This window comes from Bos taurus, chromosome 11 (genome assembly GCF_002263795.3).
Source record: "Bos taurus isolate L1 Dominette 01449 registration number 42190680 breed Hereford chromosome 11, ARS-UCD2.0, whole genome shotgun sequence".
Taxonomy (NCBI): domain Eukaryota; kingdom Metazoa; phylum Chordata; class Mammalia; order Artiodactyla; family Bovidae; genus Bos; species Bos taurus.
The window spans coordinates 25774418-25791338 of record NC_037338.1 but is presented as its reverse complement, the minus strand read 5'-3'; the positions used below and the strand labels follow the sequence as shown (position 1 = coordinate 25791338).

Below are 16921 nucleotides of genomic sequence, written 5' to 3'. Positions count from 1 at the left end.
TCTATTTAACCAAAGTGGAATTAGAAATTCCTCTTGACATCCCTAAGGTTATAAGAAGTGGCTGTGTCTTAAAGTAAAATTGAAGGTTTGGATGAATGTGTGTGTTAATCACTCTGTCATGTCTGACTCTTTGCGACCCCATGGACTGTAGCCCACCAGCAAAAATACTGGAGTGGGTGGCCATTTCCTTCTCCAGGGTATCTTCCGGACCCAGGAATCGAAACCAGGTCTCCCACATTGCAGGTAGATTCTTTACCATCTGAGCCACCAAGGAAACCCTAAGAATACTAGAGTGGGTAGCCATTCCCTTCTTCAGGGGATCTTCCTGACCCAGGGATCAAACTTGGGTCTCTCACATTGCGGGCAGATTCTTTACCATCTGAGCCACCAGAGAAGGTTTAGGGAAATTAATTAAGGTTTTAGGGATTAAGTCTCACTACCTCATGACACAAAATAAAAACAAAAATTGACATTTAGCAATATTGCTTGCTACTCTCTGCCAGGTACTCTGCTAAATGCTTATATGCATAATCTCATTTATTTCTTAGAATAATCCTGTGAAGTAGCTTCTAGTTTTATCCCCATTTCACAGAGCAGGGAACTCTGTTACATAATTAGCTTGTATTGATAAGGAAGCTGAGTAGGGCTCCTAAACCCAGACTTCTTGTCTCCAGAATCCCAGATCTTGACCACTGCACATGCTCTTTGTAGAAATGTCCCACCTATATACTTGAATCTGTTTTGGCCTTTCTAACTTGTAGTGAAGGGAATTAGCTTTTTGTTTTTTATTGTATTTCTCTCTACTATTTAAAGAACAAATGAAAAATGTGTTTACATTTGTCCTTTGTGGAGTTCATGCTTTAGATGAACATTTATGTTGCTCCTCTGTTTAGTCCGTAGTTAAATTATAGGTGCCTAGAGACGTGGCATGTCCCCTGTGGAAATTTACACCCTGTAAATCCATAAAGCATGTTAATTTGTCTATAGAAGTAGGTTTTATGGAAAGTTAGAACCAGAATATACTAAACTTTAAAAGATAGTGTTGTTCATCACTAAGTTGTGTCCGACTTTTTGCTACCCCATGGATTGCAGCACATCAGGCTTCCCTGTCCTTCCCTATCTCCCACAGTTTGCTCAAATTCAGGTCCATTGAGTCAGTGATGCAATCCAGCCATCTCCTCCTCTGTCATCCCCCTCTCTTCCTGCCTTCAATCTTTCCCAGCATCAGGGTCTTTTCCAGTGAGTTGGCTGTTTGCCTCAGGTGGCCAAAGTATTGGAGCTTCAGTTTTAGCCATCAGTCCTCTCAATGAATATTCAGGGTTGATTTCCTTTAGGATTGACTGTTTTGACCTCCTTGCTGTCCAAGGGACTCTCAAGAGTCTTCTCCAGCACCACAGTTCAAAAGCATCAGTTCTTTGGCACTCAGCCTTCTTTATGATCCAACTCTCACATCCATACAGGACTATTGGAAAAACCATAGCTTTGACTATATGGACCTTTGTTGGCAAAGTGATGTCTATCCTTTTAAACACACTGTCTAGGTTTATCATAGCTTTTCATTGGTGACCAAAACCATCCCCCAAAGAGCTAGTGACTAGAATTTAATTTTAAGACTAGAAATAAGTGGCCTTTGAAAAAATTTTTATTGATACTTTAATTCCCTTTCAAAAAGTCTAAGATATGTATTATTTATTAAGAAAATGTTTTATAAAGACATCATCCATGAGAAAAGAAGTGTTTTGAGGCTTTCTTGGTGGCTCAGTGGTAAAGAATCCTCCTGCACTGCAGGAGACACAGGTTTGACCCCGGTCTGGTAAGATCCCACATGCCATGGAGCAGCTAAGCCCATATGCCATGATTATTGAGCCTGTGCTCTAAAGCCTGGGAGCCACAACCGATGAAGCCTGCGTGCCCTAGAGCCTGTACTCTGCAACAAAAGAAGCCACTGCAGTGAGAAGCTGGTGCACTAGCTCCAGCTCCCTGCAACTAGAGGAAAGCCCGTGTAGTAACGAAGACCCAGCACAGTGAAAAAAAACATAAATAAAAAAGAAAGAAATGTTTTTGTGAACTTTAAATAGGAGATTAGCAGCAAATAGATTAAAAGACAATCAACTTGAATTTTCAGAGGACTGTTTCATTGTTTTAATTAAATTAAAAAATTATTTTTTGATTCTACTATTGTTGTAAGTTTCTGCAGAGTTAAATACGTTCCCTGTACTCTGTTCATCCAAGGGAAGGCATGGCTCCTTTTCCTTGTCCAGCTACTCATGGACCATGTTGCCAGGTTGACCCCTCCCACTCCTTGTGTGATAGGTACATCCCTACCTTGCAACCCTGTCTTCTTCCACTGTTTTCTAGCATGAAACCTTGAGGCCATTCAGCTAGGTCTGCTATCAATCTCCTGTATAGTCTGTGTTCATTCATATAAAAAGACCCCATGAAGTATCTGGGAGGTAACAGGTACTTAATAAGTGTTTGTTCATTCATTCTAATATCCCAGCTGTTTCTTATGTTAGTTATCTTTTTCCATATTGATTCACCCAAGTATAACCTGTTTAAGGTCTAGCCACTAATCTTCAGTTCAGTTCAGTCGCTCAGTCCTGTCCAGCTCTTTGCGACCCCATGGACTGCAGCACACCAGCCTTCCCTGCCCATCAACAACTCCCAGAGCCTGCTCAAACTCATGTCCATCGATGCCATCCAACCATCTCATCCTCTTTCGTCCTTCAGTCTTTCCCAGCATCAGGATCTTTTCCAGCGGGTCAGTTCTTCACATCAAGCCATTAATCTTACTGTAATAATTTATTTCAATGTAAAAAGAACTTTCATTTCGTAGTGCAGTTAAGCTCCTGATAGGTACCATCCAGCATATTGGTTTTCTCTGAACTGAAAGCCTTCTGAGGACAGACGTCTTGTTTTGTTCTTTGTCTACCCAAAACTGAGCTAGCTCCTGAGCATTTGACAGAGTGCTAAAGAAGTACTTACTATCTGATGAATAGAAATATACTCTCTTTAAAGGGAAAAATTCATATTAAGCCTTGATATTACCTAGGTAGGTTTGTTGGGAAATAAAGTGCAAATTGAAATAAGAAAAACTGTCTACTTCTCACATATATCTTTAGAAACTCATACTGTTTTCTGAGGCCAGTAGGGTTGAGAAGAGAGACCATCTACTTGTCTCATTCACTTTGAGGTCTTTGATTTTATTATATGCTTTTTGGTTTGGGCCCCTTTAAAGGGAATTAAGGTAAAGGAAGCAAGGAACATCTGATCTTTGTTTGAGAACTAGATTGTAAATCCACAGAGAAGCACTTTACCGGGAACATTCGTTTTCGTGAAGTATGTTTTAATATCTTTAATATTAAAAAAATTCAGGATATGGAGAGACCCCATCTCTATGACTTCCTGTTTTTATTTTTTGTGCCTTAAAACACCTTCTTAGAAATCTTTAGTTTTTCAAGTAATGGAAGTGATGGTCATAACCAGTTAAGTAACTGATGTTTCTTTCAGTCCTATTTTGTAAGGTTATGGAGCTACAGGTCTGTCTTGGGGGTTAAATGCAGAATTAGTGCTTGATAATTCTGTTCAAAATATACTCTGAAATTACATATTGAAGGTAAAAGGGTAAGGCTTACCCTGACAACTAGTGAAAGTCACTCAGTCATGTCTGACTCTTTGCGACCCCATGGACTATACAGTCCATGGAATTCTCCAGGCCAGAATACTGGAGTGGGTAGCCTTTCCCTTCTCCAGGTGACAACTAGTAGTATGTAGCTTATCAAAAATATTAAAAATTAGGGGTATCATCAGATCTTCACCTGAAAACTTTAGCTGAAGAGCACGACATGCCACTCTTTGATGATATTGAAGTGTTTTAAACTTAAATAGATTTAAAACTTCTGTTGTAGCCTGCTTCTTTGGTTCTTTCTTGACCTCATGTCTGATTCTTATATCTCTAAATGTATCACCCATCTTTCTATAATTATATATATTTTGAGTTTAGAATATGGCTTTGCCTTTTCTCTGTTTGGAAGCCCATATGGAGCTCAAGTTGAACTGAATGGGTTTATAAGTTAAGGGCCTATGCTGAGCTTTTAAATTTATTAACTCACTTTAATACACAATCTATGCTGCTACTGCTGCTAAATCACTTCAGTCGTGTCTGACTCTGTGCGACCCCATAGATGGCAGCCCACCAGGCTCCTCTGTCCCTGGGATTCTCCAGGCAAGAATACTGGAGTGGGTTGCCATTTCCTTCTCCAGTGCATGAAAGTGAAAAGTGAAAGTAAAGTCGCTCAGTCGTGCCCAACTCTTAGCAACCCCATGGACTGTAGCCCACCAGGCTCCTCCATCCATGGGATTTTCCAGGCAAGAGTACTGGAGTGGGTTGCCACTGCCTTCTCTGCACAATCTATGAGGCAAGTGCTGTTATTATTCCCAGTTTATAGATGAGGAGACTGAAGCAGTTGCCCATGGTCACATGTTCAACGGCTTTTTCTGCTGTTTATCATCTCTAATGTGTGCAGAACACCAGTCACTGTACTAGGGTAGAAGTTGTTTCTGAATAAACATGTGTGAGCTATTTGGGGTAAGCTTCCTTTTTCACCATTCTGTGACCTGCTGGGAAGACCTGGATCAAGAGGTACTGAGGTTATATACAGAATCTTGATTTTCTAAAGCTGATCAGCTACCAAATCTTATGGTATAAAAGTACAGTCAACCCACTCATTAACAGTTCATGCTGTGCAGAACCTCATCAGCAACTAACTGTCAGTTATGTCTTCTTTAAAATATATTGTCATTTTGTTAATTGTTTAAACTTGCATGGAGAAAGGCAGCATGTAGAAAAGTGATTGGGTCGCATACTGGAAAGCTCCATGCTTCTGACTCAGAGTGAAGCCTGTCAGTTTTCAGGGTGCCCTTTGCCCTAAATCTTGCATGGCCATTAACGTTTGTGTGTGTGTGTGTGTGTGTGTGTGTGTGTGTATAAAAAGGTAATTTTTGGAAAATATTGTTTAGTAGGTTGGAGTTTTAGTTTGGGAAGATGAAAAATTCTGTAGATAGATGGTGGTTGTGCAGCAAAGTGAATATACTGAATGCCCTGGGTCTACTGAACTGTAGACCCAAGAATGGTTAAAATGGTAAAATTTATGTATATTTTAGTCATAATAGAAAAAAAATTTTTTTGAAGAGAGAAAAAATAGGTAATTATTTCACCTAGACCTGGGTGAGTGAAGGTTGTCACTTTTTGTGATTTGCTGTTGGTATTGAATGCTATGAGCTAACAGAGAAAACAGCAAGGTCTGTGAAGCTGGCATAGGGAGGCAGGTCTAGCGTAGCTGTTAAACCTTGGTCAGCTCTGGAGCCAAATTGCCTAGGTTTATGCACTGTTTTTACCATCGACTTGCTGTGTGACCTTGAATAAGTTACTTGGTCTTTCTGGACCTCCTTTTTCCCCATCGTAAAGTGGAGATAATAATAGTGCTTCTTTCATGGCTTCATTGTGAGAATCAATTGTGATGGTGTCAAAATGCTTAAAATATTAACTGTTGCATAGTAGGTGCTAAACAGACATCTAGACCTGAGTTCTAAGTGGTTACGGACATAAATACACCTGTCAGTGTAAACTTAAGTTGAATATTTATTTTTTGATTTTGTTTTGAAGGTAAAAGAAATAGGAGATTACTTTAAACAACACCTTTTACAGTCCAGGCACAGAGGAGCATTTGAACTGGCTTACACTGGCTTTGTGAAACTCACTGAAATCCTAAACAGGTAAAACAAAGCAAATATCCCTTTGTGTACGTTTTAAAAAGACCACATGTACAAGCCATGTGCTTGAAGTAGAATTTAGCTATGTCTTTTGATGTTTAAAAGAGTAAGACTTAGTTGGCTTCAAAACTCTTGGAAGAAATTGTTTTCTTAGGTTTCACCGTATGATTTACTGCAGATGATGGAGTGAAATGTCCAAACCGAGTTGCTCTCTTATTGAAAGGTGATTTGACACAAACTCAAAGATCTTACTAAAAATAGCTTTGAAGTTTAACATTTATTTTCATTGAATGAAATCACTGTTTTGTCTGTTTGAAAATTACTTGGCTTGTGGAATAAAATAAGCCCTCCAGTTTTTTGGATTTGTGTGCATTACAGACAGAGAAACACTTAAGGATTTTGTGTTTTTATTCGTAATTTTATCTTGTAGAAAAATGTAAAAGAACAGTAAATAGACCAAAAAATATAAAAGATTTTCCCACTTACTTGGAAAAATACTCAGGTAGATTTCATATATTTAGCCAAATGTATTTTTTTTTTTTTACATTATAGGTGCTGGCTGATAATTTCATTCATTCATATAATAGATTTCCTCCAAAGAGCTTGTGAGGAAACCTTAAATTACTTAATGACTAAGTGTTCATGGCAAGTGTTCTCTAAATAAAGGTAGTATTTTCCAAGAAAACATTTCCATTGCCTGGAAACTTTTTGAAATGAAGCAGAGTTCTGCCAGCCTTGTAGCCTCAGCAAACATTTTATTTTGGGCCTTTAAGACATCTACTCCTTGAATATTTTTGAAACACTTTTTCACACTCCTGGTAAAAACATTTATAAAACATTTCTACAGTTATGAGCTGCACAGAATATCTTTAAATGATACATTTTTAAATGTCCCTGACATTAAATTGCTGATCTTGAAAATATTTTATTATCTTTGCAACTCTTTCTTTCCAGTGTAGAGATGACTTAAGAATATTTTTTTCTCACAGCACAATCCACTTCACTCCCTTCAAATCAATTAGCAAATGTATGTATTGAACACTAGCTGTGTGTTTAGTCCTATGCTTGGTTTGGAGGCTGAAATACTTCTTTATGAGACAAGCTTCTTGCTCTCAAAGAGCTTATGGTTTAGTTGGAGAAATAAGCAGGGATGAAATTCAAAATATTTAACAAATGGTATGTCATGGGCACTGACTGGTCAGAACAGACAGTGGCTGTGAGCACCCAGCATTGCTGTCTGTATGGATATGTATTAGCTGAATACGAGCCTGGAAAGTGAGACCAAGACACTTGAACAAGATGATCCAATAAAATTGTCAAAATTTGGGCGAAATTTGCAAATTCTGTAGGAATAGCAGAGAGAAAGCAACAGGGATGGGCTAGTAGGGCTTAATGGAGGAGGCAGAATTTGTGCTAACACATGAGTAAGGTTTAAGTAGATAGGAGGAGAAAGGAGGAGACTTTGTAAGTAAATACTGAGAGGCTATAATCAGCCTGACAGATTGTTAGGTGAGTAAGTGAGCCAGCCTGATTGTTGCAGTAGTGGTAGAGTTACTAGGCAATAACATCCAGTTGAATAGAAAAAGCCTTATTATGGATGCCTAGAAAGCAGAGTCGCTATAGTTGGGATGGAAAGAGGCACTGAACATTTTCTTAATCTGAAACAGATCTCAGGAGGCAAGTAGAATAGAGAACTAGCAATGATCTATGACACGAGGTCTTAGTTCTGCTGGCAGTGAGATTGTATAAAATTGAATCTCCTCAGCCTCTGGTCTCTTTATAAAGTAAGGAAGAGAATATTTGCTCTATTGACAGATCTCTCTGGTCTTTCTTATATGGATCAAGTAAAATAGATATTTATGAAGATCCTTTTGCATTATAAAGTTTTCTACAAGTGTAAAACATTATGAGACTGATGTTGGTTATGGTGTTGGTACCTCAAAGTAGTTTTTCAGTTGCAAATGTTAGGTTAGATAGATTGTAATGACAGATAGTAGTGAGGAGAGCCTGGCATCAGCTATTAATAATCTAGAGCAGAGGTGATACAAGCTTTGATGATGGCTCTAGGAATGGAGGGAAAGAAGTGACATCTCGATTAATGTTTAGCCCCATGTAGTAACAACTCTACACATGACATTTTGAATGCTTAGAAGGGAAGCCGTGGACATCTCTTATTTTATGATTTTATGCATCAAGAATTAGGGCAGTACATACCTGAGTGATTCTTCTCCTTGGGGTATTTACTGAATTCAGTTGGTGGTATTCAGCTGACAGATGAACTGGTCAGGAGGATCCAAGACAGACTTATTCACATTATGGCACCTTGGTGGGATAACTAGAAGATAGGGCCTCATTTGGAGTGCATGTGGCCTTTCAGCATGGCAGTCGTAGGGTAGCTGAAATTCTTCTATGGCAGCTGGCTTCCTCTAGAGAGAGGTTTCCAAGAGAACCAGGAAGAAACTGCATGGTGCTTTCTGACCTGGCCTTGGAAGTCTCATAGCTTTACTTCAGGTACATTGTTTTGGTTCTATGCTAAGTCGCTTCAGTCGTGGCCGACTCTGTGTGACCCCATAGACAGCAGCCCACCAGGCTCCCCCGTCCCTGGGATTCTCCAGGCAAGAACACTGGAGTGGGTTGCCATTTCCTTCTCCAATGCATGAAAGCAAAAAGTGAAAGTGAAGTCGCTCAGTCGTGTCTGACTCTTAGCGACCCCATGGACTGCAGCCTATCAGGCTCCTCCGTCCATGGGATTTTCCAGGCAAGTTTTGGTTCTAAGTGAGTCTTAAAGCCAGTTGGATTCAAGGGGAGGGGCATTAGACTTAAACTTTACCATTTGATGGTAAAGTGGCAAGATCATATTGTAGAAATACATTTGGATGGGAGATACAGTGGTGGCCATCTTTGAAGAATGCAATCTGCCATGTGATGCAAACAGAATGTGTGTAATGAAGGTCCCCAGGGAGTCCATGACTGTTCCTGTGCTTTAATTCCTAGTGACCAGAAAAGTGGAATTGATGTTAACAAAGGCAAGGGGACTGAAAGAGGGGATTCGTTTGATAAAGATGACTAAGTTTGTTTTGTATGTGTTGAGTGTGAGATGATGGTGGCATAACCTGGTGAAAATATTTAAGTCATAACTGGGAGATGGATTAGTTTGGGTGATATTACAGAAACGGAGATAATCTTCTGAGCTCTCTTCATAAATATCATAGTATGATTGCAGTCTTTAGGGAAAAACTTAAAAGGAGAAAAGAACAGAAGACCAGGGACAGAGGCTTTTCAACAACTGTATTGTGTAGTTGAAAGTACAATTGAAGGCATTCCAAATAAATGGAGTAGGAAGACAAGGCAAGGCCCAGTGCTTAGTATTGCAGCCACCCCTAATCTGCATTGAAGAGCTCCTCATGGCTGTTACCATTGGCTTTTAACCAACCTGTTATGAGTTCCCAACTGTTGCTTCCAAACCAAGTGGTTCTTGATCCCTTTGGAGACATCTCAGATCTGCTGAACAGAATGTTTTACAGAGAACATCTTTGCAGTATGTGTGGCTTCCTTTTGTTTGGTTTTTATTTTTAAAAGAAAAATATGTTTCTTTTGGATCCTTTTGAAAGCTTTTAAGTTATGAAAAAGTTATTTAGGCATACAGCATTTTTAAAGTTTGCAGAAAGAAATCTGGACTTTCATGAAAATCCACTGAAATGGAGGCCAACTGCTGGCCACCTCTTGAACTACAGCTGTGTGAAGGAAGCAAGCACTTAAAGAGATTAATGGGCAAATAACCGAAGAGTTAAACATGAGCCACATTGTTTGAATTGGTTTTTAATAAGATTATTCAGAAGGTCTTCAAATGTAAACTGACTTCACCATTAAACAATCATCTAAGAATAAATAGGAGTGGGAGACACTGTTCTTTTTCTGGGAATTTTTTGAAAGCAGCACTTGCACACACACACATACACACACACACACACTTAATATGTTGAGTTAATTTTCTCAGATTCTAAGAATCTGATTTGTTATATGGTGCTTTCTGTTTTAAATTTGATGAAATATTCATATACTTTAAAAAAAAATAACCACCTTCCTACACATAATTCCCTGCTTAAGCATTTGATTAGTGGTTAAATGCATTAAAGTTACAACTGTAAATTCAGGTTTCTGATGAAATTTGTATATGCTTATTTATGTGCTGTCATTTTAGTATTTCAGGTTATTCTTTCAATGAAAATGAACAGAATCCTAAACTAGAGCACTACACCAGGGAATCTAGCTTTCATTTATTCAACCAGAAATTAAAAGCTTAACTCTTAAGGGGATTAAATTGTTCTGTAATTCTAAATCTAGAAGGAAGGTTCATGAGTACTTGATATTGTCTTGCTCTTCATTTTTTTGAGTTGCTCTGCTTATTGAAATGTAGCTTAATCCGTGAATATTTACTGCACTAATTACAATCAGTTTCACATTATTGGCCTGAAAAACTGAACTGCTGACATTTAGCGATTTTTGTCATAGAATGCTAGTGCTGACGTATGGACATCAATTATGGTGGACAGAAGTCATTTTTATATGTTTTTCAACTTTCATGAATTAATTATAACTACTACAATTCAAATTCAACAGAAAACTTCTTATACACCTTTGGAATATAATAATAAAAAATAATTTCACTCTACTGGAGACTGAAAGATCAAGTCTCTAAAGAATATGCAATTGAGCAAGAAATAAATGTAGAACATAATGTACAGGTTTGGGGAAAAGTCATTCAATGCTAAATTAAAAAATATATATATAATCTCTCAGCCTTATCTTCATCTCCTTTGGCATTTCTGAGTATCCTATGGTTTTTATTTGAAAATTTTTTTTTGTATTTTATTTTATTTTTTAACTTTACAATATTGTATTGGTTTGCCATATATCAACATGAATCCACCACAGGTATACATACATGTGTTCTCCATCCTGAACCCTCCTTCCTCCTCCCTCCCTGTACCATCCCTCTGGGTCGTCCCAGTGCACCAGCCCCAAGCATCCAGTATCGTGCATCGAATGTGGACGGGCGACTTGTTTCATAGATGATATTATACATGTTTCAATAATTAAAGAAGAACAAATTAAGTGGTCATACACTCTTGGAAGCCATATTAATACTTTATATAGGTAAAAAAATCCTTTAAATCTGCCATTTCTATAGTAGATTAGAAGGATTTGAGGAAAACTAGAATGTCTTAATGAGTTTTTTCTGTTTTTAAAAATATTTTTAGAATGTCTTAATGTTTAAAATCTAAATCTTTGTGTCTTTGACTTGTGATCCTTGAATTTCTATTTTTAAGTCCACCCCACAGTTGCAAAAGATGTTACCTTCTTTCTGGAACTTTGAATACTCATTTTTTTTAAAGTTCTGATAATAATTCTCAGTGATTTTAGACTCAGTAACAGATGGATCTTATTCTTAGTGAATAGCTTCTATCTCAGCTTTTTTAGTAAGATCCCAGAGTTGTTAATATTAATTTTTTCCTTCTTGATCTCAGGGAATGGTTACATTAAATAAGAGAACCAACAATTTGTTACATTTATCTAACCACTTTTTTTTAAAATCCACATTTATCTAACCACTTTTTTTTTAAATCCACCGTATCTTGCCCTTCTCCTCATGGCTGGCCGACTGGTAATTTAATTTCTATTTGGCCATTGTTGTCATTGCCTGTGCCTACAGCTGAGGCTTTACAGTAGCCCCTGATGTTTTAGCCTGCAGTAAACCTCGACAATATTTGATGGTGGAGAGGGAGGTTAAGATGGCTTCTGTTGATATGTAGCTTTCTCACTGGATCTCATTTGGGCAAATCGTTTTTCAGGCTTAAAATTTCTCCATGCTTCAAGGCTGTGTTCCCTTTTTAAAATGTGCATGTACATGCCCACAACCTTCCTGCCCATCTGTCACTGTTTAATTTAATTGAAATAATAAACATGAACCTTGAAATAATAAACAGTACTTGACTGAAGAATGAATGGAGTGGAGAATTGGAGAATTTAGCTTATGAAATAATAGGAGCTTGGAAAAATCTCTAAATTAGGAAAAATAACCCTACAGAAAAAGTCTGAGGAAATGAAGGTAACATTTCTCAATTAACAATCATAATATAACTAATCAGAACTTGACAAAAAATAGCTCTCTGTTACTGTCCTTAGGTGGATGGATAAACCATTGGAAAGCCACTGTGTAGTCAGGGGACCTGATTTATTGGCACAAAATAGTCTAATGACCAATTAGTTGGGTATACAGCATGTGTAATTTGATTTCAGTCTGGGTTTTATGCTTATCTTAGAATCCTTACCCACTACCAGTGAGATAGCTTTGTGGATAGAAATTGGACTAATCTGTTTATGGAAGAATAATTTGCTTCAGTGATCTTCTCAAGACAACACAAAGACCTAAAAAGCAGCCATGGACTGGCCTGTTCATTTCTGTTACTTTTGGTAGAGACTCAAGCTATGAAAGTGTTAGTCACTCAGTCGTGTCCGACTCTTGTGACTTGGGCTATAGCACTTAGCATAGAAAAACCAAACCAAATCCAGACTCTCTTGTCTCTTTCCTGTCAGCCTTTTAATTTTATTTCTTTTAATTTCTACTATTTCTTGACTGATAAACAGGAAAAGCAGAATGATCTGATTTCCTTCCACATCCCCATCCTTAACCACCACCTCCCTCAGAGTGTAGAGGAAAGAATATTGAGGTATGAGTTAGAGCTGAGTTCTGCCTACCAGCTCTGTTGACACTAGCAAAGCCATGAAAACCTCTCTAGGCTGCTGTGTCACCTTTGATAAAGGAAGAGAATTCAGCTTTCTAAGGCCTTTTTCGATTTCCATTCTACTCATAGTACAGTGCTGCTTACTAGTTTCTGATTGGGAAAGTCTGGGGATTTGGGGTATGAAAGATTGAGGGATGTTGGATACATTTTTAGTAAACTTCCTTCAAAGTGGTAAACCAATCTCTTAGGAGTCTTTTGTGGATTAATAACATTTAGTGAGACTGGCTTATGAAGAACCTTGAATCCCTTGTAAGAAAGTTACAATTTTTATGATGTACTCAGAGATTAAAGACACTGTGTATTTTGCATTAACTTGACGCTGGAGTGAAGTAAAACAAAAGAGCCTCAGACAAAGCAGATGTCAGCTGTTTTAGTGGAGAGGCACTAGCTAACCAAAGCAGGCTTGGAATTCCCCATGGCTGGGGCTGGTGAACGCATGGGGCTGGCACAGACAGCCATGGACCGCTTTACTCAAGGACCTTTCCCTGGATTTTCATTCTTGGGCATTCTTGGGAACCAAAACAAACAACTAGAGTTGGTCGCATTGTTCTTGGGAGCTTTGCATGGTTCCATTTTTACCTTTCAATTGCTTCATTATCATAAACAGCAGCAACTCTGGAGTTTTGAAATCACTTCCTTGTGAAGTAATCTTTCCTTGCTGGGGAGTAGACAGAAGCTTCATTGAATAGTCAGAGGTCTAGGTTGGGCTGTTGTTTTTTTCTCTGCACAGCACAGTGACTTCACCATTGAGGAACCTTATGGGTTTTATAGCCCTCCTTTTCCACATCTAGTTTTTCAGTTATCTGCCTAATTGGAAGCACAGCTAATATGGGGTAGCTGGCACCAATACTAGTTGGTCCTTATTTATTCGTTCAGCACACGATTTCCTGAACATCTTCTGTATGCCTGGGTAGAAACACTCTGACCATTGAGAGTGTGATGTGGTAAGCCAGAGTTTCTCTGAACTGAGAGACAATTATTAGGATCTGAATTTGAAACATTTATCGCTGTAGAACTAAGAGAGGCATGTGAGGACCTGAATAAGGGACTGTAGCTTGTGAGGCCATAATGAGGTGTTTTGGGGACAGTCTAATGAGGAGCTTTGGGTACTTATATAATATAGGGTCATTGTTCTCTCTCTGTGGAATAGTAACCCAGGTAATAGTGTCTCATTATTAGTGATTTTATTTTCATTCTTGGGCATTGAGAAATCAAGTGATTTGTCCATAGCCACACAATTAGTTGGGCTTCCCTTGTGACTCAGCTGGTATAGAATATGCCTCAATGTGGGAGACCTGGGTTCGATCCCTGGGTTGGGAAGATCCCCTGGAGAGGGTATTTAACCTCAGTTAAATACCACTTTATACAAACCTGAACCCTCTATAGGGTTTTGAACCCTATCTTTGATTTTGTTCTTGAATATTGGGGAAAAATTCTCTCTTGGGGTAATATTTAGGTTAACAGATTTTATTTTGCTTGGGGATTTCAGTAGAAAGTCAGTCATCACCATCATCACCTGAATGAACTATGGCCATGGGATGTAGAGATTTCTGAATGTGTTCATTCCTGTTTGAGGAAGCTGAGGAGGGGAATCACCTGTGGCTCTAAGGGCTCCTCTTGGCATTGGAAAGCACTTCTGTTTACACTTTGCTTTCCAGTTGCTACACCCTCTTGTGTCAGCCTAGTTTCTTACAATGGTACACTTAATGGAGTTGGTAAGTCATAAGTTGTTCATTTATTCAGCAGATATTTGAGCCAACTATTGGGATGCCAGACCCTATTCTTTGTGTTTGGGAATACAGAAGTGAACAGGACAAAGTTTGTGCCTGATATCACGGAGTTTGTATTTTAAAGGACATCTAGATAATAATAAACTGTCAGATAAATTTTATGTGTCTTGGTGTGATAAAGTTTAGTGTAAGGAAAAGTCTCTCTTTCTCCCTACACTAAAGTAAGCCAAGGCTCAGATGACAAGAAGCAGCAGCTTCCCAAGCAGTGGGAACAGTGGATACAAAAGCATTTCGAGTAAAGAGTAGAATGGTATAAGATTAAGTTGAATGAGGCTGTTCAAATATGTAGGGCTTTGTGAGCTAGGATCTGGTGTTCCCTGGATTTTTTTTTTTTAATTATTGTTTGTAGATATTTTCATTCAGGTGATGATGGTGATGACTGATGATGCTGAGCTTGAGTAAATACTCATTATTTACTATATATTAAGATTAGGGACAGGCTTCCCTGATAACTCAGTTGGTAAAGAATCCGCCTGCAATGCAGGTAGACCCTGGTTCGATTCTTGGATCAGGAAGATCCCCTGGAGAAGGGATAGGCTACTCACTCCAGTATTCTGGCCTAGAGAATTCCAAGGACTGTATAGTCATGGGGTCGCAAAGAGTCGGACATGACTGAGCAACTTTCACTTTCAAGGTTAGGGACACATCCTTGTTTTGTTCCCAGACAGACTCATTTGTCTGCCTTATTTAAAATTATCTAAACAATTAGCAAGTGAAAAATAAGGAACCATGGTAAGGTAAAAGTTTGTTAACAATCAGTAAATAAATAGCTTTGTTTTTATTGATGTTTGCTTTTCTGTACCCAGTAACTTACTTATTTGAATGAATTTTCATTTGGAGTTGCTGTTAAACCTGACAAAATGAACGTATGTTTATGGGAAAGGGAAAGGATTTACTTCCTTCTTGTGCTAGAAAAAAAAAAACAAAAAACCCTTAGTGATAATAGCTTGGTAAGTTATTGTTTTAGGAAAAGAAGATAATTGGTAGAGGCTTAACTTTTACTCAGTTGAGGTTATACTTAACTAATTTCCTGGCAATTGAATTTTGATAATTTAATTTTGCTTCATATTTTGGCCTTAAGTGTATTTCATATTTAAAATGTGAAATTAGTTGCTTTTGTTTGAAGGTGAAGTAATTTCTTTAGGCAATCAGTGAGTCATTCAGTTGATTTAAGAGAAGTTTATTAATGGTAATAAATGTCCCCAATTGTCTAAAGGAGTTAGAATACCTTCACAATGAGTAAGACACAGTTTACCTCAAGTCAGTCACAAGTAGCTTATCTGCTGAGTGGATTTCTTGCAGGCAATTTTGATTCTCCAGCTAGTTTTCTTTCCATGTCACCAGTTGTTTCAAAACTATTTTAAGCCCTACTCTAATGGTGGATATTCAAGGATTGAAATGAATCTGAAAGATAACCTGACTAAAATATGATTAAGAAGGCAATCCTTAAAAACAATATGCTCTGGTAATGCATTCTAGGGCTTCCTAGTGACTCAGTGATAACGAATCCACCTGCTAGTGTGGGAGACATGGGTTCAATCCCTAGGTCGGGAAGATCCCCTGGAGAAGGAAATGGCAACCCAACTCCAGTGTTCTTGCCTGGGAAATCCCATGGACAGAGGAGCACGGCGGGCTGCAGTCCCTGGGGTTGCAAAGAGTTGGACACGACTGAGCAACCAAACAACAACAGTAACAACAGTGCATTCTAAATCCAAAGCAACCTGCTTTCTGGATTGAGTGTAATTGGGAATTTGCATTCTACTTCTCCCTTCCTAGGGCATAGCATAGTGCCAAGCAGATCTTTTTGATCGTAATAGACCTTTCTTTTTCCAAGTGAATGAATGAAACCTACTGAAGCAAATAATAAGATAACTGATAATATCTCTCTCATGAACCAGATTGAGCCAAATATGTATCTGAGCATTTAGGGCAGGCACCTGGTGCCAGCTCAGGGAGGCCCCAGAGAAGCTCATTGACATCGTTGAGGAGGGGGCATTACTGAACTAGTATTTGTTGTGCTAGCATTTCAGTGCCCTTGATAGAAAAATAAGGAAATAGGAAAATACCCCTCATCTTCTGCAGTTCCTTTTCCCCCTTGTGTTTTTCTTAGTGAATTCCTACAGGAATACTTAACCTTCATCTGAAGCATTGTCTGTAAGCCGGTGGTCTTGGGGTGGGGAAGAAAATACGGGCCAATGAAATCCACAGAGAACTTCAGATCAAACAGTCTTTCCTTTTTCCATCTCTGTGACCCCAGCTTTTAATCTTGGCTGGTAAGATCACAAAAAGATGTCTTTGCTTTAATTCTCTCTTTTTTTTTTCCCCCTCTGTTCACCCATTGTGGTATAAGTTAACCCAAATATACTTAAAAGACAATGAAGAATGAGCCAAAAAAGGCAGTAAGCCATAACTGGATCATTAGCACTTAAATTTAACAGCTCCTAGGGATTTGGGTTTCATCTTTTGACTGGGCAACTGTGTGAGGATTATACCAAGTTGGCAACGTTAGTAGTAAATGAAAGATATTGTTCTGTGAAACAGATGTTTTCATCA

General features: G+C 38.4%; 1 protein-coding gene across 7 annotated transcripts in view; it reads left to right on the top strand.

Annotated features, from left to right (window-relative positions):
- Positions 1-16921, top strand: part of THADA (THADA armadillo repeat containing) — a 335311-nt gene that overhangs the window by 58334 nt on the left and 260056 nt on the right. For all 7 annotated transcript variants that reach the window (XR_009496408.1, XM_015473463.3, XM_024999384.2 and 4 more), the window contains one exon: positions 5666-5775. Coding sequence is in view for 6 of the 7 variants with exons in the window: in XM_015473463.3 (XP_015328949.1) it covers positions 5666-5775 (110 nt within the window). In the remaining variant the exon portion in view is untranslated. The remainder of the gene's footprint in view (positions 1-5665; positions 5776-16921) is intronic.